The sequence below is a fragment of the Pelobates fuscus genome, chromosome 4 (assembly GCF_036172605.1).
Source record: "Pelobates fuscus isolate aPelFus1 chromosome 4, aPelFus1.pri, whole genome shotgun sequence".
Taxonomy (NCBI): domain Eukaryota; kingdom Metazoa; phylum Chordata; class Amphibia; order Anura; family Pelobatidae; genus Pelobates; species Pelobates fuscus.
Window position 1 is genome coordinate 11,198,256 of NC_086320.1, and position 18,975 is coordinate 11,217,230.

Below are 18,975 nucleotides of genomic sequence, written 5' to 3' on the forward strand. Positions count from 1 at the left end.
GATGTCCTACATTAGTGTTCCCCAACCCAGTCCTCTGGGACCACCAACCGTACAGGATTTATGTATTTCCCTGTTTTATTCCATTGGAGATACTGACAAAACCTGGACTGTTGGTGGTACCTGAGGACTGGGTTGGGGGACACTGACCTACATGACTTAACAGAATAACTGTTAGCAACAGATCATTCAATTAACACATGTGTCAAATACCAAATTCATCCAATTGAACAGAGCGAAGAGACTTATTATTCATTATTACATCATTTTTTATGGAGCTCGCTCTGTTTATACACTATATAAATCCATAGATAGAAGCAGGGCTCGCTCTGTTTATACACTATATAAATCCATAGATGGATAGAAGCAGGGCTCGCTCTGTTTATACACTATATAAATCCATAGATAGAAGCAGGGCTCGCTCTGTTTATACACTATATAAATCCATAGATAGAAGCAGGGCTCGCTCTGTTTATACACTATATAAATCCATAGATAGATAGAAGCAGGGCTCGCTCTGTTTATACACTATATAAATCCATAGATAGATAGATAGAAGCAGGGCTCGCTCTGTTTATACACTATATAAATCCATAGATAGAAGCAGGGCTCGCTCTGTTTATACACTATATAAATCCATAGATAGAAGCAGGGCTCGCTCTGTTTATACACTATATAAATCCATAGATTGATAGAAGCAGGGCTCGCTCTGTTTATACACTATATAAATCCATAGATAGATAGAAGCAGGGCTCGCTCTGTTTATACACTATATAAATCCATAGATAGATAGAAGCTGGGCTCGCCCTGTTTATACACTATATAAATCCATAGATAGATAGAAGCAGGGCTCGCTCTGTTTATACACTATATAAATCCATAGATAGAAGCAGGGCTCGCTCTGTTTATACACTATATAAATCCATAGATAGATAGAAGCAGGGCTCGCTCTGTTTATACACTATATAAATCCATAGATAGATAGAAGCAGGGCTCGCTCTGTTTATACACTATATAAATCCAGAGATAGATAGAAGCAGGGCTCGCTCTGTTTATACACTATATAAATCCAGAGATAGATAGAAGCAGGGCTCGCTCTGTTTATACACTATATAAATCCATAGATAGAAGCAGGGCTTGCTCTGTTTATACACTATATAAATCCAGAGATAGAAGCAGGGCTCGCTCTGTTTATACATTATATAAATCCATAGATAGATAGAAGCAGGGCTCGCTCTGTTTATACACTATATAAATCCATAGATAGATAGAAGCAGGGCTCGCTCTGTTTATACGCTATATAAATCCATAGATAGAAGCAGGGCTCGCTCTGTTTATACACTATATAAATCCATAGATTGATAGAAGCAGGGCTCGCTCTGTTTATACACTATATAAATCCATAGATAGATAGAAGCAGGGCTCGCTCTGTTTATACACTATATAAATCCATAGATAGATAGAAGCTGGGCTCGCCCTGTTTATACACTATATAAATCCATAGATAGATAGAAGCAGGGCTCGCTCTGTTTATACACTATATAAATCCATAGATAGAAGCAGGGCTCGCTCTGTTTATACACTATATAAATCCATAGATAGATAGAAGCAGGGCTCGCTCTGTTTATACACTATATAAATCCATAGATAGATAGAAGCAGGGCTCGCTCTGTTTATACACTATATAAATCCATAGATAGATAGAAGCAGGGCTCGCTCTGTTTATACACTATATAAATCCATAGATAGATAGAAGCAGGGCTCGCTCTGTTTATACACTATATAAATCCATAGATAGAAGCAGGGCTTGCTCTGTTTATACACTATATAAATCCAGAGATAGAAGCAGGGCTCGCTCTGTTTATACATTATATAAATCCATAGATAGATAGAAGCAGGGCTCGCTCTGTTTATACACTATATAAATCCATAGATAGATAGAAGCAGGGCTCGCTCTGTTTATACGCTATATAAATCCATAGATAGATAGAAGCAGGGCTCGCTCTGTTTATACACTATATAAATCCATAGATAGATAGAAGCAGGGCTCGCTCTGTTTATACACTATATAAATCCATAGATAGATAGAAGCAGGGCTCGCTCTGTTTATACACTATATAAATCCATAGATAGATAGAAGCAGGGCTCGCTCTGTTTATACACTATATAAATCCATAGATAGAAGCAGGGCTCGCTCTGTTTATACACTATATAAATCCATAGATAGATAGAAGCAGGGCTCGCTCTGTTTATACACTATATAAATCCAGAGATAGAAGCAGGGCTCGCTCTGTTTATACACTATATAAATCCATAGATAGATAGAAGCAGGGCTCGCTCTGTTTATACACTATATAAATCCATAGATAGAAGCAGGGCTCGCTCTGTTTATACACTATATAAATCCAGAGATAGAAGCAGGGCTCGCTCTGTTTATACACTATATAAATCCATAGATAGATAGAAGCAGGGCTCGCTCTGTTTATACACTATATAAATCCATAGATAGATAGAAGCAGGGCTCGCTCTGTTTATACACTATATAAATCCATAGATAGATAGAAGCAGGGCTTGCTCTGTTTATACACTATATAAATCCATAGATAGAAGCAGGGCTCGCTCTGTTTATACACTATATAAATCCATAGATAGAAGCAGGGCTCGCTCTGTTTATACACTATATAAATCCAGAGATAGAAGCAGGGCTCGCTCTGTTTATACACTATATAAATCCATAGATAGAAGCAGGGCTCGCTTTGTTTATACACTATATAAATCCAGAGATAGAAGCAGGGCTCGCTCTGTTTATACACTATATAAATCCAGAGATAGAAGCAGGGCTCGCTCTGTTTATACACTATATAAATCCATAGATAGATAAAAGCAGGGCTCGCTCTGTTTATACACTATATAAATCCATAGATAGATAGAAGCGGGGCTTGCTCTGTTTATACACTATATAAATCCATAGATAGAAGCAGGGCTTGCTCTGTTTATACACTATATAAATCTATAGATAGATAGAAGCAGGGATCGCTCTGTTTATACACTATATAAATCCATAGATAGATAGAAGCAGGGCTCGCTCTGTTTATACACTATATAAATCCATAGATAGAAGCAGGGCTCGCTCTGTTTATACACTATATAAATCCATAGATGGATAGAAGCATTGCTATCTTGCGTGTTCATTACACCTTTCTTTCCTGATAACTCTCTATGTCCTAACGTTTCCACCTTTGCATTGTGTTTTCTATGACAGGCCCACGAGAGTGTGTCGTGTGTGGGGATTTGGCCACCCAGGAGTGCAGAGAATGCTTCAAAAATATAATTCTGTCCGACTCCGGTTTTAAACAGTATTGTGACGTGTGTGCTAAACAGGTACCAATCTAGATTCTCTTTCTAAGAACTTAGTCTATTTTAGCAGGAATGTGTGAAATCCCCTTATCAAGAGAGCCCTCCTGTAGGTTGTGGTGTAACTACAGGTCCGAATGGTCTCCAACTAGATGAGCTAAAACCATTCAGCTGCATACGAGGCCATTCGCCCAACAAATTTTTGTAAATCAATTAATTTTGTCTGAATTTCAGCCGGACCAAACTCCACCAGACAGCTGAAATCCGGCTGAATGTGACAAATCCAGGCTTTGCAAATTCCACTCCGGCCGCCAAAAAAAAGAAAATTGATCAATTTGCCCGCTTATAATAAATGGAAGGGGGACTGTCTTTACTGTTTAGGAGCATCTAGCTATTCCAGCAGGCAGGGACCATAATACTTATAATAAGGGCAGGGCCTATTAGAGTGCTCTGGCAGTCAACTGTCACTCCTCTGGCATATTCATCCCCTCCTATAATTCATTAGGGCTGCCACATGCCAGTTTGGGTGGAAGCTGGGGGAGGTGACAATTGGTTCCCATCACTATTATAAGTATTAGGATTTTTAACTATTTGCCTGCTGGCTGCTACTACTGCCCACCACTAAATTGTTTTTCAAATAATCAATTCTCTAGCAAAGAGCAAGTGAATCTCTAAGGCAAAGAAAAGTGTTTTTTTTTACAGTAAGAGCAGTAAGGATGTGGAATTCTCTGCCTGAAGAGGTGGTTTTATCAGAGTCCATACAGATGTTTAAACTGCAATTGGATAAATACTTGCAAAAGCATAACATACAGGGATATCATTTCTAATTATTGGGGTAATAGCTGCTTGATCCAAGGAGACATCTGACTGCTATTTTGGGGTCAAGAAGGAATTTTTTCCTAGTTTGTTGCAAAATTGGAAGTGCTTCAGACTGGGTTTTTTGCCTTCTTTTGGATCAACAGCAAAAGCATCCCGTATGTGAGGAAGGCTGAACTTGATGGACGCAAGTCTCTTTTCAGCTCTGTAACTATGTAACTATGAATGATAATTTGTGAACGTGAATCCTTCCGGCTGCATTCTGTTATTGATTGGCCGCCGTGCAGTAGTTGATAAATCTCCGATTTTGGTGCTACAAATTGATTGGGATTCTGATATTTGTGATTTTCCGAAATGATGCCAATGTTACAGAATTGGTCAGACTGACCGAATCCTGACTGCACTTGGCTTTAGTAAATCTGCGAATTGCAAAATGGTCGAATTCAGTAGTTTTCCCTGGATTTTGTCATTTCGGACAAAATAAATTGTTAATTCAATTAGCTGTACAGATTCTTTATCCCAAATAACAGAGACACTTTTTCTCTCTCAACAGGTGCATTTACATCAGTCACGCACAAGTCACAAGCTCTCACCTCTCAGGGTCCCAGTGGGCTTCAAGCAAGAGAAAGACAAGAGACCACCCCCCATCCCCAGAGAGACCCTGGAGCTGTTCGGCGTTCTATGTATCGAGACCAGTCATTACGTCTCTTTTGTTAAATACGCCCCAGAGAAGGGCAGCTGGATGTTTTTTGATAGCATGGCAGACCGATACGGTGAGCTCACAGTTTGGCACCGGGGACTGCGGAGGCAGCCATGTTACAGGAAGTAACCAATTCCTGATAATTTAATGCAGGGTATACTAACCAACCATCATTAGAAACATTAATCGCAAATATACCCAAAAAGTTACTGACATTTTTGTTCTAATGTCCTTCCTTTTTTTTTTTTTTTACATTTTATTTAATTATGAAATCTATGTGGGTATTATACCCACATAGAAAATGTAGTAATTTCATTTGACCATTATTTTTTCTCCTGTATAATAAATGTGATCATTCTGATTCTAGGTTATATTGTAGATTATACTGTAAAACATATATTTAGCACACTAATATTTCTGTAAAAGGATGGACAAACTACATCACCGTTTTTATTAGGACCCTGAACAGCAATCTATGCACAAAATTGCTGTTTTAGCCTGTGTATAACACCTTTAAATGACATGTACATATTTTGGATTTAAAAAAAAATCAGAGGGTCAAACTCCACGTGGATTTTCTCTTTGAAGTCACACCAAATATGACCGTCACATTTGAATTGTGCTTATAGTGTTATGCAAACATTTATTTACCAAATACACTTTTAGTTGTAAATCTGGTCTTCGGCCATCCTGCTCTGCTGTAAATAAAGGTACTAGAAATATGTCTGTCGTGGATAACCCTCACCCGCTCAGACGCACCACGTGGACTCCCAAAATGCCCTGCAATATGTGCAATAAAGTGTTGCTGCGCACTGCGTGTGTGAGTCAGTGAGGGCATTAGGGCTTCTTGGCAAAGCCAGGCAGAACCTTCATTTTATTTCTTTATATTATCTTACATTGTAACCGCTGCTTGGTGTCCTGATTAATTGTTTCTCCTTTTTGGCTGACAGGTAGCGTTGATGGCTACAACATTCCAGAAGTCACTCTGTGCCCAGAGGTAGCCACTTACCTGGCAGCACCTGTGAAGGACCTTAGTAGCCAGAACCCCCGGGATATGAAAGGTGTGGCCAAGCGGCTCTTCTGCGATGCCTACATGTACATGTACCAGAGCAAGAGGATGGCGTTGTATAAATAACGTGCCAATTAATCGTAATCTTGGACTAGATAAAGGCCAGCGACTACGTCGATACTGCACAGTGGCTTATGGGTGGGCAACCAGTCAGGTGTTTGTCCAAAGGGTGATTAAGGCCTGTGCCAGTCCGGTGGCAGCCCAGCCACGTATAGATCTGGTTTTCATGTCATTATACCCATGTTACACACTGGGAGCTCTTCATACGAAATGCCCCGAGCTGGCGATTGTTTCATTCAGAGAGGGCACGGAAAGAGCCAGTGGCTGCCCCAGACTTCCTAGTTGGGCAAATAAGAATGTGCTACTTATGTGGCAAAATAAGAATAATTTGGTGCTTTGCATATTTGCTGTTTGTTTTTGCATGTTTAACAGTTTATCTTTTCAGAATTTTCGTTCAGTCAGAATAGCTATTTATTTAATTTAAAGAAACGGGCACCGCCAATTACTCCGATCCGTTTACTGCCAATGACAATATAAGGGACCCAGGCTGTGAAAATGCTCATATTGATTTACTATGAAGGGCCCTGTCCTGTTTAGTACATAGAAAGTTAGGATTCTCTGTACGACAGTCAGCCGTTATCACTAATGTGATCGCTAAATACCATTTTTATTCTAGTAAGTTTACTGGAAAAGAAAAAAGACCTCAGGGGCACTGTCTATAAAATATGTTCAATATTAAATAAAACTGTTTTGTTTTATCAGAGTGGCATCTTCTTTTTAAATTCTGTTGCCATTTTCAGTAAGCTGCACGTCTAGTAATGCCTTCAGGGTCCTTTTGCTGCTATCTGGTGGGGTCTGGTATATTATTAAAGTGGTCTGGATGAACTGTCCCGGGTCCCTTAACCCTGAGCAGATCATTACCTGCTAGGGTTTACTCCACCTCTAGTCACTGTCTACCAAACAGCCACTAGAGGGACTTTTTGTTGGCCTAACTGATGCTGGACATCCTCACGCTATGCATGGGGACGTCCAGCGTCACCCAAAACCCCATAGGAAAGCATTGAATAATGCCTTGACGGAGGGGGAAGCCATTGGCCTCATTAATATGCTGTATTTTTGACTGAGGAAAACAAAATATATATATATATATAGCATATTATTGAGGCCAAAATGTATCAAATGCATTAAAGGACCACTATAGTGCCAGGAAAACATACTCGTTTTCCTGGCACTATAGTGACCTGAGGGTGCCCCCACGCTCAGGGACCCCCCTCCCGCCGGGCTCTGGGGAGAGGAAAGGGTTAAACACTTACCTTTTTCCAGCGCTGGGCGGGGAGCTCTCCTCCTCCTCTCCGCCTCCGATCCTCCCTTTCGGCTGAATGCGCATGCGCGGCAAGAGCTGCGCGCGCATTCAGCCGGTCGCATAGGAAAGCATTATCAATGCTTTCCTATGGACGCTTGCGTGCTCTCACTGTGATTTTCACAGTGAGAATCACGCAAGCGCCTCTAGCGGCTGTCAGTGAGACAGCCACTAGAGGATTTGGAGGCTGGATTAACCCATTTATAAACATAGCAGTTTCTCTGAAACTGCTATGTTTATAAAAAAAGGGTTAACCCTAGCTGGACCTGGCACCCAGACCACTTCATTAAGCTGAAGTGGTCTGGGTGCCTAGAGTGGTCCTTTAAAGTCGTGTTGGTGCTCAAAGTGTCCCTTTAAAGCTAATTTGCTACAAGCAATCATTCTTACTTTACCCTGTCCTCTCGCTAGCTGAGCGCAATAACACTCGGACACAGACAGCAGATTGGGTTTGTTTTTTTATTTAACACCAATTTTGCAACAATCTTCAGTTTTGCATCCAATAATATTTTTGTTAAAACAAAACTTTACTTCTGTCTTTAAATACATTATTTTGCACCAAGAAATAGCACATTAAAACTCTGCTAAATGCTCCTTTTCCTTTCATAGCGTCTATCGCTCCTGTGCTGCAAATCCAGAGGGCAATAAGGCACTCCAGTGTCGGCATTAATGACTGTGGCATCCTTCAACTCTTTAATCAGTAAGGCACTCCAGGGGTAAAAAAAGTCTCCGGCAGGGCAGTCCCTTTCCAGGGACATTTCACCATTATTGTAAATCACCTTGAAACGCAATATCACAGTCTGCGCGTAATCCAACACACAATCTGACAGTCCATCCACACTATCACGGTCCACGTGTAATCCAACACACAATCTGACAGTCCATGCACACTATCACAGTCTGCGCGTAATCCAACACACAATCTGACAGTCCATGCACACTATCACAGTCCACGCGTAATCCAACACACAATCTGACAGTCCATGCACACTATCACGGTCCAGGTGTAATCCAACACACAATCTGACAGTCCATGCACACTATCACAGTCCATGTGTAATCCAACACACAATCTGACAGTCCATGCACACTATCACAGTCCACGCGTAATCCAAAACACAATCTGACAGTCAATGCAACTATCCCAGTCCACGCGTAATCCAACACACAATCTGACAGTCCATGCACACTATCACAGTCCATGTGTAATCCAACACACAATCTGACAGTCCATGCACACTATCACAGTCCATGTGTAATCCAACACACAATCTGACAGTCCATGCACACTATCACAGTCCATGTGTAATCCAACACACAATCTGACAGTCCATGCACACTATCACAGTCCAGGTGTAATCCAACACACAATCTGACAGTCCATGCACACTATCACAGTCCATGCGTAATCCAACACACAATCTGACAGTCCATGAGCAATCTGATAGTCCACGCGTAATCCAACACACAATCTGACAGTCCATGCGCATCCACGTGCAATCCAACACACAATCTGACAGTCCATGCACAATATCACAGTCCACACATAATCCAACACACAATCTGACCGTCCATGCGCAATCTGATAGTCCACGTTCAATCCAACACACAATCTGACATTCCATGCACAATCTAACAGTTTCCGGCCCCTTTCTCAGGTGGGGCCGATCTTTTTTTGGGGTAAACCTGCTCCTTTGGGCATCACCAGTGATGCAAATCATGTCACAGGCACAGGTCCTATAGACCCACGTCCCTATTTCATCCTCTCAATAAGTGTAGGAATGTACGTGGAGGAAGTAAAGGCTGGCAATAATATAGAAAGGGCTGTAGATACCTGGTATGGGCGCAGTAACAGTGATATAGAAAGAGTATAAATCTTCGCATTTATATAGCGGTAACGTATTCCGCAGCAATTTACAATTCTAGAAATGGGATATTTGGCAAGTGATTTACATACAGAATATAACAGACAAGAGGTGAAGAAGGCTGTGCTCAGACAAGCTTACAATCTATGAGGAAGGTGTGAAACTACACGAGAGAAATAGCAGTGGAAGTAGGAATTGGTGGATAAGATGCTTGTGTGGATATAAGCTGGTTAACTGGTGAGTGAAACAAGCAAAACGTGAGCCGGGGCGGAAGTGAGAGCAATTGTAATTCTCTTTATTAAAGAGCAGTATTTACAGTGACTTCATGAAGGACTGGGGAGAGTCTGATGGCATGGGGGTAACGAATTCCAACGGAACGGGGGCAGCCACTGAAAAACCCTGCAAATGAGAATGGATAAAGCGGGAACAAGAAGATGTCGGGAGAAGGTCACTTACAGAGCGAAGAGACACAAAGGCGTGTATTTGTAAAGAGGAAGTGTAGTGAGTAGTGGAGTTAGTGAGGGCTTTGTAGGTTAGTGTTAGATCTTAGAATTGGATACTGAAAAGTACAGGAACCAATGTAATGATTGTGGAAGGGGCGAGGGGTTGGAGTAGCGGTCAGTCAGGAAGATGAGCCTGGCGGCAATCATTACAGACTGGAGAGGGACAAGGCAGGTATTTGGATGCCGATGACTAGTAAGTTACAATATTCAAGTCGGGAAATAATGTGAATGAAAGAGTGCATGAGTTGCATCTTTGTTAGAAAAGGCTGAATGTGGGCAATATATTGGAGGTGGCAGTTACAGGATTGGAATAGCCATCCAGTGGAAGAAGCCTAACCCAATGCTAACTGAATGATGTCTATAATGTGTATATGAAGTAATATCAGTCGTTCTCAATGAGTAACACAATTCCGATGGGCTCTTGCCAGTAACCTCAGTCTATTTCTCCAATAAAAGCACGGGAGATGCTACATAGGGATAGGCATAAGGCTATCCTTACTATAAGATAAGGCCAGGGACTAATGAAAGTATTTAGAATGTTGGGCAGACTAGATGGGCCGAATGGTTCTTATCTGCCGTCACATTTTATGTTTCTATGTTTCTACATCGAAAGGTTTCAGACAAAATGTCCCTCAGAATGTGCACTGCCGTCAGCTGCCGAGGAGACTCTGAGAAGATGACACCATTATTTAATTAGCAGGACTGCGCTATGATGTCACACAGACGTATTATCGCCGGTAATTCGATATTTAATTGTAGTAAATGTGCAGTACAGTCATGGTATTCATGCATAGGGTCATGTTCTGTTTATTTGTTGCAATAGAAGCTGCGGAGAGATCTCATTGACGTGAATGAACTGCGACTGTCTGTCTGTCCATGTTTGCTAAGCTGGGACTGTCTGTCTGTCACTAGATCATCTGGTAATTGTAACATAAGGCTCGGAGTTGATGTGTGGGAAGTTGAAATGTCACCCGTTGCTCTTTATGCCTGGAGTGTGCTGGCTGAGAGTCCTGGGAACTGACTGGCTGCAGCTGGTTCAGCCCAATGCTGTCCTATTTGGATGAAACTGAAATTAAAGGGACAATGTAGTCACCAGAACAACTGCAGCTTATTGTATTTGTTCTGGTGAGTATAATCAGTCCCTTCAGGCTTTTTCAATAGACACTGTATTTTCAGAGAAAATGCAGTGTTTACATTACAGTCTAATGATAACTGCATTGGCCACTCCTCAGAGGGCTACTAGAGGGGCTTCCTAAGCTCTGCCCCTGATCTGCCTCCTTGACATTCTCAGACAACCCAATGCTTTCCGATGGGAAAGCATTGTGATTGGCTTTGATCACTACTTCTGATGATGTCAGACAAGCAGGCCGATCAGGGGCAGAGCCAGAGGCAACAGACAAGAACAAAGGTAAGATTTTGCTATATTTACAGGGGCAAGGGGGGCAGGGGGTTAGATGGTTGTTTTAAAACGTTAGGGTAAGGAATACATGTTTATACTCCTGACCGTAGAGTGTTCCTTTAATTCCACATTAACCACATGCTTAAGGAGGAGACATTCTCCAGGTGCCATGGAGAGCCTCAGTTTTTATCAGAGACTCTAGGACACATAACCTTAACACATATGTAATATATAAGGCTTACAGGATCCCTTTAATAATATAACATTTTGTATTATCATTTTATATATATATTTATACACATACACCAACATGCCGTTCTTCAGTTGTAAAACTAGCTCTGTGACGCAGTCTTTCAATACAATACATTATATAACAGAATATATCATTTCAGTAGACTCTTCCCAACACGAAAGGTTGTCCAGAGGTTTTACTGCTGCAGAATATGGTTTATTTTACTGGCACTGAGAAATATGATGTGTCTGTCCATATAGAATGAGGAACCAATGTGGAGTCACCATTAAGGAGTTCCGAACTACTGATATGTAGTTCATTTTGGCCACTACTGGCCTTAGGTTGGGCTAGCCAGTAAGGGAACTTGAGCACTCACGCTAACTATAATAACCTGTTGGGTCCCTCTGACACAACTCGCTAAAAATAAATGATGCCCTGAATCCCAGCCAAAAGCCTGATGGGAGTTGCAGTCCATAGCAGATAGCTTGGTTAAGGTTGCTGGTCCCAGGAAGGCACATAAAAATCTCCATCACGTCAATCGAAGGGATTAAAGTGCAGTTCTATAGAGCTCTTATAGCGCTTAGTCATTTAACAACAATGCCCTGTGTTGTTTAATAATTAAATATATACTTTATTTATATATTTTGTAATACATAGATTCTTTTGTTTATATATTTTAAGGGCTTTGCAAAGTTAGAGCAAAATATCCAACTAACTCCGAAAAGGACATAGAAAATAATAATCCGTAGAACACATCTCGCTGCACTCCACATAATCTGTAACAATATAGAAAAGGCGGCAGATTAACTCTGTGTTTCTGTGCCCGAGATGCAATACCGCGTCTAACTGGAACCGAGCCTTTAGTGTGAGTCTTCTTCCTGTACTCACATACATGTACAATGCGGTATGCAGACCCAATACATGCATGTAATATATTAGCTGTATAACAGGTATTACATTATATGCATACACACAGTCAGAGGAGGAGAAGGACGTTAAAGTGACAGTACTCCAAAGAATCTGTTGCAGCAGTAAGCAGAGGAGGATGGGGGGATATGGGGACCGCCACATAGAATCAGATCTCAGTTCCGCCTGTTCACTAGCTGCCGTTCTCGTTTCTTCTTTTCTATTAATCTAAAGAGCGGGAAACAAAAGAAGATTAGCGAGCAGCTTCATATTACTATCACTCGGACCTTCCTCTAACCTACATATCAGAGCATCAGCCTCGGAGCCCCCCAAAAATCACAAGGCACCCCCTTAGTGAACTTTGCCCAAAGCAGATGGTCACCATGTATTTCCAGGGATGAAGTCAGCCTGGGTTTGTTCGTTAATTGAGCTTTATTTAGGAGATCTGAAAAGACGTACAGGTTGTAGATTTCTTGTAGTGAGTTCAAACAGCCTGGACGCGACCTTTGTAAACACAGGGTTATATAATATCTTTACAAATAGAAGCACAATCCCGAACTGTATTTGTCAAACAAAGAGTTTCTCTACTCAATTCCATTTTTTGCATAACTTGCTGAAATGGAAAAGTTTTAAAAAGTCATGTGTAAAAAGTACTTTATAATCAATTCTCAGCTTTAATCAATTTAAATAGTTTAGTCAGGTTTTTGACAGCAAAGTGTGCGGTTTTAACAGCTAAACTATTATGACTGCGGGGATCCCCCTATCCATACAATTATCTGGGGCCTCAGAGTGCAATGGTCCATGTTTGAACATAATATGCTCAGGGAATTATCAACATCATTGTGATCAACAGACGTCAAAAATGCAAATATAAAGCAAAATAATAAGACGTTGAAAATATATAATTTGAGTAATGTTTGCACCATGTGTGCAAATCTTTTATCAATTCACCACTTACTGCTAATGAAATTTTTTTTTGTCTGCAATAGAGATTGGTCAGTATTGGTCGGTATTGTCATTCGTTGCTCTAATACCGATTTTATCACTCACTTTCTGTTGCGCACTTCTGTGAGCTCCAGCAGTTGTTCCTGCGCAGCTCGCAGTTCATCCAGTCGCTGCTGATAACGAGAGTCACGATTATTGGCACGCTCGTAGCTGGACACTTGGCTGGATAGCTCGCTGGCTCGGTCTCGGAGCTGCTGTATTGAGGTGTACAGATTCTCATCATCTTCTTCCTGCAGAGAATAAATATGAGGTCAGTCACACACAGGAAAGGACAATGTTTCAAATACTCACCACTGGTGCTGACATTCAGATCAAGAACAAAACGGGTTCCCATTGAGGTCCCAGTCTGGCCAGGCAATTACAGCTGAGGCGTCGATTTCTTATTTTTGTTTATACATTTTAATATGGTTAGACTATTGTAGTAAACCCTTATTTATACCCTGAGAAATTATTTATACTAGTTTTCTTGGTTCTGTTTCAATAATTTAATGTTATTGCTGTAATGTCCATTTATGCCTTAGTGTTCTAATTAGTTAAAAAAAATTACTATAATGTTACAGTTTAATCAAACACTGTGGAGTTTTGGGGGTTGCAAAACCCACAGACTCCTTTCATCTAACCACTGCAGTAGTTATGGTGTTTAGTGTGTACCTAAACTCTCCCATTAGATATAATATTTCCATTAGAAGAGGTTTAAATATAATAAGATTCAAAGCGTGTGGTACAATCGGGCACGATTTCAGTGCTGCTACAAATTCACAGTCAAATCACTCACTAAATTCCACCAGATAAACCTAAGTACAAAACACACAGCAGTGGATATCGCACTAATAGAAGAGGTGCCCACATACCTTTCTCGTGTTATTGCATTGCATTGTATGATATTCTCATACACATTGTGTCCCTTTACCCTGTGACAAGGCGAGGGTTGGGGTTTACACAACTAATGGCAGGCATTCCATAGTGTACCTTTGCATTAACAATCTCTATGTGCACCAGCATGGCGGCGAGCTCCAGATCCTCACTGTAGCTGTTCTTTAGGGGCACCGAGCGGTAACCTGGGAGAAGAAGAGTCAGGGATAGTCACTATTCATTTATTACCAGGAGATGGTCTAATTAATTACAATTTTCCCAGACCCAGTAAGCCTTAAAGGAGCGTTGTCAGAAGCGTGAGATATCCTTATTATTCCTTAATGAATTGTGCTTCCCTGTGTTATATAGAGTTCACATGCTGCAGGAAGGAATCTAACTGCTAATCAATGCAGTTCCTGTTTTATTAGTAAAGTGAATTCCTTCCTGACAAATATTATTGCTACATAATGTCAGCTTTAAAGGATGGGGGGGGGGGTAAGTGGGATTCATGTAAGAACCACCTTTTCAGGCCCATGCCCCGCCCCTTTGTAACCAGGCCCCGCCCTAAATACATTGAATCGTTATTACCATAGGGATCTGAAAATCCTTATGGCTATTTTATATAAACAATATTCTAATCATTAAATCTGGTAATAATAGCCATTTCTAGCACTGAATATCCACCTAGTATGATAAGATTATATTGTTACTATAATACAGATAATTTATTTTATATTCTATTATATTACGAGGCCCAGCTTGAGAACTTTGCTCACTCAACCAAAATGGTAAAAACAGTTTTCACAGGGAATATGGCTTCTGGGGGTCATATAACCGGGTGGAAATCAGTGTCCCAACTATTAACCTTAATTATTTCAGCCACCGGAATGCCAGTGTGATTCAACAAATTGAAAGAATTAATTAATGGCAAAAAAAATCAATGACTAAATAAACTGAACTTATAAACGACTGATAGAATGAATTATATAAACATGCTCTCCTTGTATCGAACTCCTTGTCTGATTGCCCACCTACCTCTACTTTATAAACGATTGTACTAATAATTCAATAATTCACGATTCAGATCGCCATGGTTTCCATGCAGTGTAATAAGCCCCACCCCCAGTGCCAGCCAGACCTCTTACCTGTTTTAAGACCTTTAATGGGGAACGTTGCCTGGGCCAGAAAGTTGGGGTCGCTAAACATGTCCTCCTCGTACACCACAAAGCGCAGGAATGAGAATTCAGGATTATTAATATCAAATACGAATTCCTTCATCATCCACACAGGATTCAGACCATTATCCGCTGAATGGGCGGGGGGGGGGGGGGGAGAAGGGGGGGAACAGAGCAAATTAGGGGGCGACTGATTGGATATAAATACGCATAAAATGAATAAAGATTAACGATAAAAACTCTGGATTCACCACCTCAGGATCTCCCAATTAGACCTGGTGCCACCATTATTATGAGATTGTCTGAACTGAACAGGTTAAAAAAATATGTAAAAGAAAGCTACTGCTAGCTATTGGACAAAAGAACCCAATATTATATCAACACCCCACCTTATACGCCAATAACTAGTATTTATTTAATGTATGTGTATCAGCAATAATGGGGTTAAAATGAACTGAGGAATTTTATACAATTTCTGAGTAAATAATATTCTACTACTGTGTGCGTGCTAGTTCTGAAGGGGTTAAAATGTGCTGTTTTATGGGAAATGCTGGTTATAGGAGACTGTGTAGGAGCAGTAAATACTACGCTATCAGATCCTAAGGGGTTAAAATGTGCTGTTTTATGGGAAATGCTGGTTATAGGAGACTGTGTAGGAGCAGTAAATACTACACTATCAGATCCTAAGGGGTTAAAATGTGCTGTTTTATGGGAAATGCTGGTTATATTTTGTATGTATTGTTCAAACTCTGCGGACATTCTGTGGTCATTCCCCCGTCTCACGCCCAGTCCAGATACCGGGTCTCCCTATTTATTACACAATGGTCTCACCTACAACATCACATTTGTTTTTGCTGTTGTCAAACTCGGAGCCACAAACTTCAACTTCCACAAACGGGCACACGATACTCCGGCCATTTTTAGGGAGGTGCCTGGCCCCAAGGATCTGAAAGGACAAACAGTTATTTTACACCCATTCATGCAATGCTCTTACCTGATATTCTATTTACTTGTTATATTTATTCCTAACATCTGTCATTGGATACAGTTCATTCTATATCACTTCAGAATTTATCAATATAATAAATCAGGTAAAAAATAAACATTTCTATCTAATCCAAAATTAGGAGAAACTATTTATATTATGTATTTTTTCCAGTTCTCAATCACAAAGCACAGAGATATGCCTTTAAAGGAACACTATAGAGTAAGGAACACAAACATGTATTCCTGACAATATAGTGTTAAAACCACCATCTTGCCCCACTGGCCTCCCTAAATATAGTAAAATCTTACTTGTATTCAAGCCTGCAGCTACTGGCTCTGCCCCTGTCTGCCTCTAACCTGCCTGCTGTCTGCTGACATCATCAGAAGTGGTGGTCTGAGCCAATCACAATGCTTCCCCATAGGATTGGCTGAGACTGACAAGGAGGCAGATCAGGGGCAGAGCCAGCGTGATTCAAACACAGCCCTGGCCAATCAGCATCTCCTCATAGAGATGAATTGAATCAATGCATCTCTATGAGGAAAGTTCAGTGTCTGCATGCAGAGTGAGGAGATACTGAATGTCAGTCACACTGTGTAGCACTGCCCCAGGAAGCACCACTAGTAGCCAGTGAAGTTATCACTAGGCTGTAATGTAAACACTGCATTTTCACGGAAAAGACAGTGTTTACAGCAAAAAGCCTGAAGGTAATGATTCTACTCACCAGAACAAATACAACAAGCTGTGTAATATTCAATAAGCTGTATACTATACAATAAGCTGTGCAATATATAATAAGCTGTAGCTTATTCCCTTTAATTCAAGCTTAGTCCCTTTAATTCAAGAAATAATTGAGGTTTTCAGGTGTAATTTCAGCCGAGCTGTGCTCCCATACTGAATTCTCTTTCATTCAGTACATTCAGATCCCATCGGTGTCCTTCCAAGGAATGTTCGAACAAGTACCTGGGTCTTACTCCGGTTATTCAATGAATGATCGCCATGTTATTAAGGTGGACAGATGGGATATCCACAGTCACAAAGGAACCTCTGTATCGGTTTCCAGGACTGGCTAATTATCAATGGGATTCAGATCAAGGCCACCGAGTGGGTCCCTGAGACCTCCTCTCAATCTCCAGCGATGAATGTTAGCACAGATACACTGCTCAATGAGTAATGAGTACTAATTAACTGCCCTCTTCAAAGAACACCATGACAGGTAGTGGGTGGCATCATTTTATTACAGAGCGTCTGAAATCACACGAGAACCAGGGTCAGTCTTTAGTGTTAATTATAGTCCAATAATCAGGATTTAATATGGCCGGTGCCTGCCCAGTCTGCTATAGGAATCTATAATGCTGGTTCTTCAGAATAGTATCAAAGCAGGTATGAAAGATAAGAGAAATATCGTATCAAACTCATAAAGTAGAAAAAAAGAGGGAAGGTTGGTTTCCTGGCACATGTAAAAAGGGCTTATTCACTAAACAGTGATCTGCAACAATGGATCCTCTTTGGACACTAGGCACGAAGACAACTTTAGCTTAATGAAGCAGTTTTGGTCTATAGATCATACACCTGCAGCCTCACTGCTCAATTCACTGCCATTCAGGAGTTAAATCACTTTGTTTATGCAGCCCTAGCCACACCTCCCTGCATGTGACTTGCACAGCCTTCCTAGACACTTCCTGTAAAGAGAGATCTTATCTTTACACTTTCTTTATTGCACAGTCTGTTTAATTTAGAATTTCTCCTCTCCTGCTCTGTTAATAGCTTGCTAGACATTGCAGGAGATTCCTGTATGTGATTTAAGTTAAATTTACAGAGCAGGAGATAAAGACTTCTAAAGCAAGCAACATCTGATTGAAAATAAAACGATTTTGTCATGTAGGCTGTGCCAATCACAGCCAGGGGAGGTGTAGCTAGGGCTGCAAAAACAGAAACAAAAGTGATTCATGTCCTAAATGGCAGAGAATTTTTATCAAACCAATGAGAATGCAAAAATTGCTGAAAAAAAATGTTTCTCAATGTGTGGATGCGTGGATCATAATATTGTTTTATATTAATGCTTTTATTAGACAAACAGAAATTTGGAAGGATGAGCTTTCTGGATCGACATCCATTCTCAGATCTACATAATTTCTTTAGCTTTAAAGATAACTCCAGAGAGCTTGGTGTTAAAAAGACTTATTTGATCAATTCTAATGCTAATAGATAAGATCATGAAATGTACAATCATTTCACATAATGCGGCTCCGATAACTTATAGAGTACAAACATGTGTATAGCTGAATATCTCCACACAATCACATAATCCGAATATATCCACGCAGACACACCTGCGATATATCTCCACACAATCAAACCTGCGATATATCTCCACACAATCACACCTGCGATATATCTCCACACAATCACACCTGTGATATATCTCCACACACTAACACCTGCGATATATCTCCACACAATCACCTGCGATATATCTCCACACAATCACATAATCCGAATATATCCACACAGACACACCTGCGATATATCTCCACACAATCACACCTGTGATATATCTCCACACAATCAAACCTGCGATATATCTCCACACAATCAAACCTGCGATATATCTCCACACAATCAAACCTGCGATATATCTCCACACAATCACACCTGCGATATATCTCTGCACAATCACACCTGCGCTATATCTCCACACAATCACACCTGCGCTATATCTCCACACAATCACACCTGCGATATATCTCCACACAATCA

The 18,975-nt window shown here is 40.7% G+C and overlaps 2 protein-coding genes across 2 annotated transcripts in view; one reads left to right on the forward strand and one right to left on the reverse strand.

The window, feature by feature from the left end:
• The window catches only part of LOC134608276 (ubiquitin carboxyl-terminal hydrolase CYLD-like), a 42,625-nt gene extending 35,931 nt beyond the window's left edge, over window positions 1-6,694 (forward strand). Inside the window, exons 13-15 of the mRNA XM_063450971.1 lie at window positions 3,260-3,378; window positions 4,721-4,940; window positions 5,818-6,694. Coding sequence (XP_063307041.1) covers window positions 3,260-3,378; window positions 4,721-4,940; window positions 5,818-6,002 — 524 coding nt within the window. The 3' untranslated portion in view covers window positions 6,003-6,694. The remainder of the gene's footprint in view (window positions 1-3,259; window positions 3,379-4,720; window positions 4,941-5,817) is intronic.
• A 3,688-nt stretch (window positions 6,695-10,382) lies between these two features.
• LOC134608272 (1-phosphatidylinositol 4,5-bisphosphate phosphodiesterase gamma-1-like) overlaps window positions 10,383-18,975 on the reverse strand; it is a 170,475-nt gene continuing 161,882 nt past the window's right edge. The window contains exons 28-32 of the mRNA XM_063450967.1: window positions 16,062-16,176; window positions 15,201-15,362; window positions 14,173-14,261; window positions 13,249-13,433; window positions 10,383-12,426 (exon numbers count right to left, since the gene is read on the reverse strand). Coding sequence (XP_063307037.1) covers window positions 12,375-12,426; window positions 13,249-13,433; window positions 14,173-14,261; window positions 15,201-15,362; window positions 16,062-16,176 — 603 coding nt within the window. The 3' untranslated portion in view covers window positions 10,383-12,374. The remainder of the gene's footprint in view (window positions 12,427-13,248; window positions 13,434-14,172; window positions 14,262-15,200; window positions 15,363-16,061; window positions 16,177-18,975) is intronic.